General features: G+C 44.8%; 1 protein-coding gene across 3 annotated transcripts in view; it reads left to right on the top strand.

Moving 5' to 3' along the window:
- Nucleotides 1-10,511, top strand: part of SYBU (syntabulin) — a 107,697-nt gene that overhangs the window by 37,560 nt on the left and 59,626 nt on the right. For 2 of the 3 annotated variants that reach the window (XM_029923681.1, XM_029923680.1), the window contains exons 2-3: nt 39-125; nt 1,865-2,069. In XM_029923681.1, the coding sequence (XP_029779541.1) occupies nt 102-125; nt 1,865-2,069 (229 nt within the window). In that variant the 5' untranslated portion in view covers nt 39-101. The remainder of the gene's footprint in view (nt 1-38; nt 126-1,864; nt 2,070-10,511) is intronic. The other variant, XM_029923682.1, reaches the window with a different exon arrangement.

Genomic DNA, 10,511 nt, shown 5'->3' with positions numbered 1-10,511 from the left:
GCCGGCTCAGCGCAGTGTCCTCGCTCGCTTGCCCGCAGGTCCCTCCTCCTGGACGGCGGCGGCGGCGGCGGCGGCGCGGGGACCCGGCGGGCAGCAGAGCCATGGGACCCCTCCGGGAGACCAAGGTAAGGAGGGCACGTCGTGGGGACGCGGGGGACAGAGTCCGCGGGCGCCGGGGAGAGGGAGGAAGGTGGGCGCCGCGGGGGCCCCAGGGCGGGTCAGGTGAGACCCGGAGGGGTGGCGTACAGTCGCGGGGAACGGGGACAAGGAGGTGGTGGGGACGATGGGGAGGCAGAGGGACCTTTGCTCAGGTGATGATGAGACTTAGGAGATGGAGAGATGGTACTGGAGGAAGAAAATTTGAGGCGGTGACACGAGGATTAAATGATTGACTTTGAAGGGTTAATCCCATCTGAAATTGGGATTTGGGATCTAGCTCTCAGATGATGCCCGGCTAGTGATGTGAATAAACAGGATTTGGTGTATTGGAGACTGAGAAATCAGATCCCCAGCATGTCGGCGCCCCAGCATTGGTGCAGGGTCTGCAGTGTGCCGACGGTGGCTGACGTGGGCTACCTGCTGGGTGACTGATGTGCAGCACGAATCCAGAGGCTGGGTGCGGCTCTCGCCCTGGATGGGGCGGATGCCTGCGCGACCTCAGGAGTTCCCGCGGCCGCGGCTTTCCCTTCAGTTGCTGCCCTGTGCAGACCTCCCAGAGATGTTTCCTTTGGCAGCGACCCTTCCTGGTAAGCCGGTGGAAATGGGCAGGAGGTCATGTTTCCAAATAGTGCTTGTTACTAATCCAAAAGCCTTTTTCGATTGCAGAGGTTGGAGGGAGCATGGAGTTTTTTGCAAAGAGCTCCTCCTAGGAATCCATTTTAATAAGGCAGGGCGGTGGTGACCCTGAAAAGCACTGGACTTACAGCTTGTTCTGCTGCTAGATATGCATTGTTGCCTAAGCATCTTTACCTCTTTTAGCCTCAGTTTCCTCATCTGAAAATAGGGAGTGTCCTCTCCAGGGCGCGGGTTGTAAAGATCAAATGAGGTAATGGTTGGGAAAGCACTTTAAAAATTGGAACACCCTGCCAAAATATTACTTTTTAATGCATTTTTAAGACCCAGGCATGGCCCTCTGTGTTTAATGCTGTGTTTTTAAAAAGAGAGAGAAAACTCTCTTCTCGTGGGTGTTCTGCAAGGAAAACAGAAGCTAACCAGGATGTAAAAGGTGGAGACATCTTACTGGGTATTGGATTTTTGTTTGCTTTTCTGTTGGCAACAAGCCTCGTGTACCAGGATATTAATGAATAATTAAGATCCTGGCCGGAAGAGGAGGGATTGAAAGGCAAGGCTGCATGATCCATCCAGAGAGAATTGTTCCAGGTATAGGGGTCTACTTTGTGAGGAGACAGGAAAACAGAAGTCGGATTGTCACAGCTAATTCAGAGAAAGCAAAATGGAAGTCTAGAGGAAATCAAGTAATAAGGTGGAGTGTGCTGTGAGTGATCAAGAACCTTTGAGAGAAGCAAAAGCTTGAATCTGAGAGAAGAAGCCAGAGAGGGAAGCTGAGTTAGGGGTCACATGGGCGGAGGGAATGGCCTTCCTGCTAATGAGCAGAGGTGTGTGTGTGCGCGCATACGCACCTATGCTCAAGTATGTGGTCTTCAGAAGATCTGAAGAATTAGCCGTGGCAGTGGCGGAGTTTTGGTGCTCATTGAAGCAACTGAGATAAGGAATCACTTCGCCCTGTGGAGATTCAGTGTTCAGAAATGTGATGTCTTAGAAACTGAGCCCAGAAGGAACAAACAGGAGTTAAGAGGGGGGAAACAAATTTCCATTTGTCTTCTTTTTAATGTCCAATTTTGAGAAGGAGCAGAGAGTGCAGCATCATGAGAAGGAGATTTCCAGAAGCCGAATTCCCCGTTTGATTCTTCGGCCCCATCTGCCCCAGCAACAGCACAAAGTGTCCCCAGCCTCTGAGTCTCCCTTCTCTGAGGAAGAGAGCAGAGAGTTCAACCCCAGCAGCTCTGGGCGCTCAGCGAGGACCATTAGCAGCAACAGCTTCTGCTCAGGTATCGTACCCATGGGAGTCACACACAATCACCAAGTTTGTGCTCTGCTGGTGCAAAGTGGATGGACTGGAGTGCGCCCCGTAGGGCCTCGATCTGCACTTCTATTGTTAGGAGGAATCGTCTGAGGTTGCACCTTTTTTGGCTGTTTTGACCTTCACATATAGCAGTTTCATATGGTTCAGTCCTGATGGGCATTTATACCTGTTTTTATACATTATTCTAGTTTATAATTTACCACGTGAAATCTAACTTCTTTTCCTATGATTGTTGAAAAAACTATTGCTTTGTTCATTCTGGGAAATGTATTTGCTTGCATTTTGTACCAGCAGCCTTTATAAACCTGTGTACTTCTGATTATGGAATCCTCAAAGATAAAACAATTCCTAATGAACGAGGTCAGGATCAAGGATGTTTATATCCCAAGGCTGGGCCTGACCTTGTAGTTTAGAGGGAAAGAGCGCAGGCTTTGTAATCTGCCATACCTGAGCTGGAGTTCCTGACCTTTTCGCCATTTACAAGCTGAATGACCTTGGGCAGGTTGCTTAACCTCTCTGAGCCTCAGTTGTTATATCCATAAAATGAGATGATACATACCTTGTGAAGTTTCTGTAAGATTGAATGAGACCTAAAGGTAATTCTCGTGCAGTGCCTGGCTAATAGAAGCACTTAATAAATAAATGATGGTTCTTAATAAGATGAACTATGGATGTCAGTTTTAGCACATGATTAAGAAGTTTCCTTAAAGTTGTGAGCTTATTTGGTAAAGGCACAAATCTCTTCATAGCTTCTGACGATGCCACCATTATCAGTTGGCAGAGCCTGGTATGACGCATTAAAGCACGTGACCTGGAATGACTTGTATTCTTTGTGAAGTATTCAGAAATTGGGTAAAATTTAAAAGAGTGACTGTCTTGTGAGTAATGAAGAATGTTTCATAGTGGATAATGTTTAGGGCTTACTCAGGGAAAATGTAATTAGAAGATTGGCCAATGTATAGGAATCGAGATGCTATGATTAATGTCCTAATTTAGCAGGACTCGATATTATTTTTAGTGTCAGCTACTGCGTTTTTCAGGTTCTTTTAAGTGCAGCTTTGGATTTCTTATATACTTCGACAAAATAATTCTACCCCATGCATAAATTAGAAATATGGTGCTGCCAACTTTTTTTCCTCTGTAAAGCCTCAGATTCTCTGCCTGATTCTGAAGAAAAATTCTATCAAATTATTATATTTTAAAACCATTTGGACTATATGAATCTAATTTAAAATGGACACCCACTGAAGCTTTTGCAAGAAGGGAACCCAGATCCCTAGGATCTGGAGACATGTTTGCGAAAGGCGGGGCTGTTTGCTCTCACTCCATCTTGGAGCTCAGGAGTCCCTGTGTTTCAGTGTGGATGAATCCAGCGGTTATCATTTCAAACTGACACGCTTTGTGTACATAACTCCATTCCACACTTATTCCCCATAGTTTCTCCACGTAATCATTTTCTCTGTGACTGACTTCAGGGTGAGTAGTAGTAGCAAGAAAAGAAAAAAAAGAGGAACTCCAGATATATTCTAGAAAATATATTAAGCAAACCAATGGAATTATAAATTTTGGTCATGAATCACTCTCTCCAAGACCCATCCTGGGTGATTTCTCCTTCCCAGTAGACCTGTCTCCCACTAAGGCCCTAATGCTGTACAGGAAAATCGAAAGTAGATATTGATTCTTCTGCCATTAACTGGCCGAAAATTGACTGGCAGAAGCATCTAATTACGGTGTCTATAAACCCGTCTTCCCATCATTAGCCTTGCATGGTCTCAGAATAGGATTCGCCCTGTTCCTAGGCCTCATCTTTCTGTATTGGTGCTCTGTAGGGCTTGGGATGGTGCCTCTCCTTCTGCGCCTTCCGGTTCTGTGGAGCCCCGATAGACCCCAAGACAGCCTTGAGTGCTGCGCTACAATTGACAGGAGCCCCCTTTGGGGGCGTGTTAATGATGTTTTAGGAGGTCAGTCGGGGGATGGAAAATAAATGGGTTTGGTACTATGGGGAGCATTAAAGCTGCAGGCAGTGAGGTAGAGAATGTAAAACACTTCCAGCCAGCAGGGGGAAATCGCTGGTTTTAATCCAGCCATTTTAACACCAAGGCCAGAATACGTGTGGGCTGCTTAATCATGGCAGTTAAGTCAGAGACCGAGGTACATGCAAACATTAGAAATGCCATCCTCTGCTAGGATTAAATTAAAATAATTTAGAGAGATCTGTGGCTGCCGTAGCTTCATTGCCTTACGGTGATCATTCTGTGTGAGCACGTGTTCTTTATCAATCATCACGTTGACTGATGTGAAAAAGGACATGCAGAGTTAGGGGAATTCTTACACTCAGGGATGAAATTATGGAGGAAAATAGTCCTCTGACACAAGGCAATTTAATTTGAAAACTACATTTTCAGAACTGCAAGTTAGAGACTCTTTCTCCAAATTTGTATCAAAGGCATTAATTGTGAAACATCATATGTTCTGAGATGTTCAGTTTTTAAAAGAAGGATGTGGTGAGTTTACATGAATTTAAATTTCCTTACTGTAAAGAATTATCCTTTATTTTGAGAGTCTGACTTTTCTATCCTTCATATATTATTACATTGTTATGTTATATTATGTTTTATGACAACAAAAAGTCACGGTAGTGGATGGTAGTCAAACTTGAGTAGAGTAAATGACAACTCTATGTTAATGTGTTCTCCATGTCCACCATATGTTTTTCTTTTAATTTTACTGACCTGTGAAATTACCAGACTGGGAACCATGTATTTGCAAAGTGACCGGTCCATTTCTGCCTACTCTCTTTCTTCCCCCTCTCCCGCCCTGCCCCCTGTCTTCCCACGGGAGCTTTGACAAGGAACATTTAACGACTTGATATTCTATATGCTAATTTGCTTGTTGTATCTGTCTCATTTCAGAGAGGAGTTGTGTGTGACCTTTTGCAGTTCATTTGGGGTATAATCCCAAAGAGCGCTTCTTTTAATAGATTCTTAATAACAGAGGCTCTTTGAAGATATGCATGTATTTTGTGCCCTTTATCAGCATGTATGTTTTGCACTCCAACATCATTCTCCTGATAAAACAGTCTATTCCTTACAGTTTGTATTTGGTCTTCATCACTGTGACCTTAATTGGGGACAGTTAAGTTTATATGGTATTGGAGGTCAGGCCCTGTTTTTCGTGCAAGGCAAGTAAAACATTATATATTCCTAGTAAATATTAATTAAAAAATTTTTTAAGAATACTTACAGAAGTACAGTTAATAGTAGGTTAATAGAAACAAAACATGTGCTTTCATGTCCCTTTTCCTCCTTTTAAGGTTTTCTTTAACCAGCGGTGTGGCAGAACATCACCCTTCCTTCGTGTTTTAGCATCCCCACGAGAAGTGATAAGACTCATGTTCGTGATTTGTGTCCTGGGTGTGACCCATTGAATCTAGGCCTCTGTCCATATTTCTCCCCTTTCTTGGTCAGTAGTGAATTTTGTTTGTCATCACACCATGACTCCAGCCATTCTTGGAAAAGCCCATGACCTGGGTGAGTCAGTGAGTCACCTCCCTCGGTCACCTGCCGTGGTTAGCAGCCTGCTGTGCATTCCTCCTTGCTTAGTTGAGGTAATAATTACCCCTGACAGCTGGGAGGCAGATGGATGGCTGGGCTTTACTCTAGCTCTCCTTAGGGTGCCTTGTAAACATGGCAGGTGGAACAAATTATGTGTAGAGAACACTGGTTGTTTCGTGGGAGACCAGTGATTTCTCCGAGTTATTTCCATGTTGCTAATGTGCACACAGATACATAGGCAGGTTTGTGACTTAACCCACTAAATCATGTGTCAGGTCAAGACACTAAATGGTCAGAATCCAGGATCCTTTGCAGTTGAATCCTGAGGAAGGTGTTATTGGAAAGTATTTTGGTTTTTACAGTGACTGGGAAGAAATCCTTCTTTGAGTGCCAGTGACCTAGAGGTGATCATCGTTGCTATTTGTGGGAAGAACAATTAAGGCAAATTACAACCTGACTGGTGCCCTGCTGTGACATGACAATACCCCCAAACATTTGCCAGGCCTTGCCAAACAAATATTTCTGCTTTGCTTCTGTCCAGTTGGAGAAGCTTGGCATCTGGATAGAGTAAACCTTTGAGCATAATCATCAGAATTGAGATGAACAGTTTAAAGTGAAGTGAGCTGCAATACTGAATTACACTCTAATTGAATGACTGCCAACCTGCTGTGAAGAAAAAAACAAAGACCCTAAGACTTTCGTATCACTTTAATGAGTACAGGACCCAGACACAGTTGCATAATAGATATTTCAAGAGCTTAGCTGCCTCAGCCACAGAAATAAGCACCTAATGATGTAGGTCAAGATACGGGCAGTATTTCTTTGAGGACGTGGTGACTGCAATTAGGAGGGCAAGAGCAAAAATTTTTGCCATTTAATAAAAGACATAGAGGAGTGGGGACGGTGAATGGTAGCCATGATGGGACTGGACCAGGCCTGACAGCAGATTATGGTACCATGAGAATCTTTTATGTTCTAAAATACTAAGGTGGTTCTAAAATAATCCGAATTGTTTTGCAATTTCAGAGAATGGCATTTGTCTACTTTTGGATCCTCAGGAAAACTTAGCTTAAAACGCAGATGCCATGGCCTCACCTTAACTTATTGGGGGCCCAGGAACCTGTGTTGTGTAGGGTTTCCAGATGACTTCTACCTCCTGAAGCCTGAGCCTCAGTCCTTTGTGGTCTGTGTGTGTTTGGGAATTTTGTATGAGGGATGTGAGGGGTATGCCCTCAAGCCGAGCAAAGATCAAAGGTGATAGAAGTGATGGCCAGCCAAGCTGTTTAAACTCATGGCATGGGGAAATGCCTCCACAGTCCCTGGAAATGAGTTTCTCACTCTGCATGTACAATTCCTATGTCATTAGTCTTAGCATGAACATTCTTTATACCTACATTATTGCTGTAACTTGTGTTCAAATGGTAGACAGGTAAAGGGGGAGAAGAAAGGATTTTCTTCCTTCATTTTCCTATGTAATCCTCTCACTGGGTTTACCATATCTAGCACACTTTGAACTCTTTCGTATTTCCTTTCTTTGCTATTAGGATGATCTGGGGTACACTGAAAGCAGGTGTACAGGATACACTCTTTCTGAATAACCAGTGGATTCACTGAAAGATGAGAAAGAGAAACCGTAGCCTGGGAGTAGCAGAACATTCACGTTTTTTGCACGCTTCTACAAGAATGTAGGATCTAATAAGCGTTTATTAAATGCCTGCTGAGGATCAGAACTGTGCTAAAGTCACGATGATAAATGAAACACAGAGACTGAAAAATCGATTATATTATTGCCTTCACCCTGGCTCCAAAAAATAAGTGGGATGCCACATCTGTGGATGGAATTGCCACGTGACTACCTTTCTGCACTTGTGTCCTTATCCCTTTTACTTACGCGCACTCCACTCACACTTCTTCCCTGTAGTTTGAGTTTGCTGCTCCATTCATTATCTGCATTGGCTTCTCACATTTCATAAGCCCAAGGATTCAAAGAAGCGGTGTGGTGTAGTGGATAAACATGAGCCTTAGCATCAAAGACCTGAGTTGAAAGCATGAAATAAGAGTAGAAAGGTGGGCCAGGCCAGATCAGGAAAGGTTTTGTATGCTGTGCTTACGTGATCCATGAGATCAAGGATCCATACAGAAACTAGAGTAGTGCGCAGCCGGACACGAGGCTTGAACCCATGAACCAAGAGATCGTGACCTGAGCCAAAATGGAGAGTCAGAGCCTTAACCGACTGAGAGACCCAGGCGCCCCGAAAAACTCAAGTTTTTAACTAACGCTGCCAGCTAAGTAACATGTATAAATAGCTGGGTGTGGCTCCTGGGCTGCCGCATGGCAGTTCCTAAAGACCTTGCCGAGCCATGAAATGGTTTCCAGCAAGGAAGAGTTGTGACTCTACTTACAGTTTAGAAAAACCTTTCAGTTTATGCGTTGGACGGTAGATGGAAGGAAGCAGGAATGATGGTGAGGAGCCTGCCTGCTTTGAAGGCCATTATGTACTCTAGTTGAAGACCGATAAAATGATATGTAATAGGATTTAGGGGCTAGAACATATATGAGTCTCAGTCACCAATTTCAAGTGGAAGGGGCAGGAAAGAGTTCTGTCTAAATTTCCACTGGTTGAACACAAATGGAGCAGCAGGACTGGGGGAAAGGGCAATGAGTCAGGTTAACAAGCTCAGATTATGCTTGGTTGCATCTGAAGTAAAGGCAAAGTCTAGAGCTCCAGAGAGAGGGCAGAGATGTCGGTAGCTGAAGTCAAGGGAGCTGATAACATTACCTGAGGACAGTGCATGGAAGAAGAAGATGAGAGAGCCAAGGCTAGACTTCTGAGATCAAGCAAGCGTAGACAGAAAAAGGAAACCAAGGCACCCAAGAAAGAATTCAGAGAGGAAGGGGGAGAGCCAGGAGTGGCAGTGTCTCTAACGCTAACGGTAGAGTTTCAAGAAGAAAGTAGCCAACAGGCTCCGATGTCACAAGATGAAAGAAGGTATGTTCTAAAAAATGTTCAAGGATAAAACCACTAGGATATCAGTGATCTGAGGCAGAAACAATCCCAGGGAATCATGGGGATGGTATCCAAACTGCATCAAGCTGAGATGTGGATGGAAGGTGACAAATCGAGTGTAGACAGCTTTTTAAAACAAGTTTAACTGGGATGGGAAAGAAGAAGTAGAATAAAAACAAGTGTTATTTTGGGCACCTGGATGGCACAGTCAGTTAGCATGGAGTCTTGGTTTCAGCCCAGGTCATGATCTCACCGTTCATGAGTTCAAGCCCCACATGCTGACAGTGCGGAGTCTGCTTGGGATTCTCGCTCTTCTTCTCTCTCCCTCTCTTTCTGCCCCTCCCCAGCTCACTTTCTCTCTCTCTCTCTCTTAAAATAAATAAATTTAAGAAAGATGTTATTTATGGTAAAGATAGAGTGTTTATCAAATGGCAGGTATTTTGAGAAATTGTTAGGCTGAGGGGAAATAGACAAGAAAGAAATTAAGAAAGAAACAGATTGACAGAGTGAGTAGAAAGTGTTAGCTTTGTAACAAACCTGGGGGTGGACCCAAAAAGACACGTATAAGAAGAAAAGACAGGCTGGAGGTGAACAGAGGTACGCATAGGATACATTGAAGCCGGGTCAGGTGCGGCTCTATCCTACGCCCCAGGAAGGCGGGAGCAATATAGTTCCCCGCACTGTGCCTGACGTACAGCAGTTGCTTAATACGTATTTATTGAAATTTGGTAGAAGGCATGATTATGAGTAAGACAAGTGAAGTATTTTTATTCATTTAATAAAATTTATTGAGAGCAGGTACTATCTTAGCAGTTGGGGAAAGAAAACAACTAGAACAATACCTAATTCTCTCCTGTCCTTGAGAGTTCGGCATCTTGGTTTAGCATCTTCAAATGTCAAAAAGAGTTCTAACTTCTGTAACAGAACCATGCCTCCAGTGATCTAGGTAGCTAGAAGAGTGATCTCTTGCTAAGAAAATCAGAACATGCTCCACTCACAAACTGGCATTTGCACGCCATGAGAACAAAGGAGCCCAGTTTAGAGTCCAGAAGGAACTTAGCACAAAGCCAGGAGTACAGCTGGACACTGGCCACGACCCCACTCTTCCCCCGCCCAGGTGCTTTTGAGAAAGCTCTGGTCTCCTCCCACTGACCCGGGAGAGACTGGGTGCACTTCAGCTATACAAACAAGACTGCTGAGTACGCTGGGAGGTGGCCTTGCTGGCTCCTGGGCACAGTAACCGTCCACATGTCCCCTGCTGCTCCACGTGGCGGACTCCTGCTTTGGAGTGCGGAGCAGCCCCAGGCTCCGCTGCCTGGCGTCACACTCCTCTGGTTCCAGAAGGAGGCCAGTCCTTTTTGAGTTGACTGCTCTCTCTCTCTCTCTCTCTCTCTCTTTTTTAATTTGAGTGTAGTTGACACACAAAGTTACCTTAGTTTCAGATGTACAACATAGTGGTTCAAGAACCCTCTGTGCTGTGCTCACAAGTGTAACTACCTTCTGTCACCGCAACACTATGACAATACCATTGACTCTGTTCCCTGTGCTGTACCTTTTATTCCTTTGACTTATTCTCTGCCTGGAAGCCTGTATCTCCCACTCTCCTTCACCCAGTTTTCCTCTCTCCCCCTTTCCCTCCTCTCTGGCAACCACCAGTTGGTTCTCTGTATTTGTAGGCCTGAATGACGGCTCTTTTTAGGGAACCCAAACCAAGCTTCCCAGCACCTCCCTGGGCTCAGCATGGGGGCTGAGCCCATCCCTGCATAAACTCCTCCTTCAGCTTTCTGCTGCTTAGTCTGAATTTTCCTGGGCTCCTCCTCTCTCCTGGCTGGCTCTGTGTTATTC

Source organism: Suricata suricatta, chromosome 15 (assembly GCF_006229205.1).
Source record: "Suricata suricatta isolate VVHF042 chromosome 15, meerkat_22Aug2017_6uvM2_HiC, whole genome shotgun sequence".
In the NCBI taxonomy this organism is placed as follows: Eukaryota; Metazoa; Chordata; class Mammalia; order Carnivora; family Herpestidae; genus Suricata; species Suricata suricatta.
Note: the sequence above shows the minus strand (reverse complement) of the source record. Positions and strands in the feature narration are given on the sequence as shown.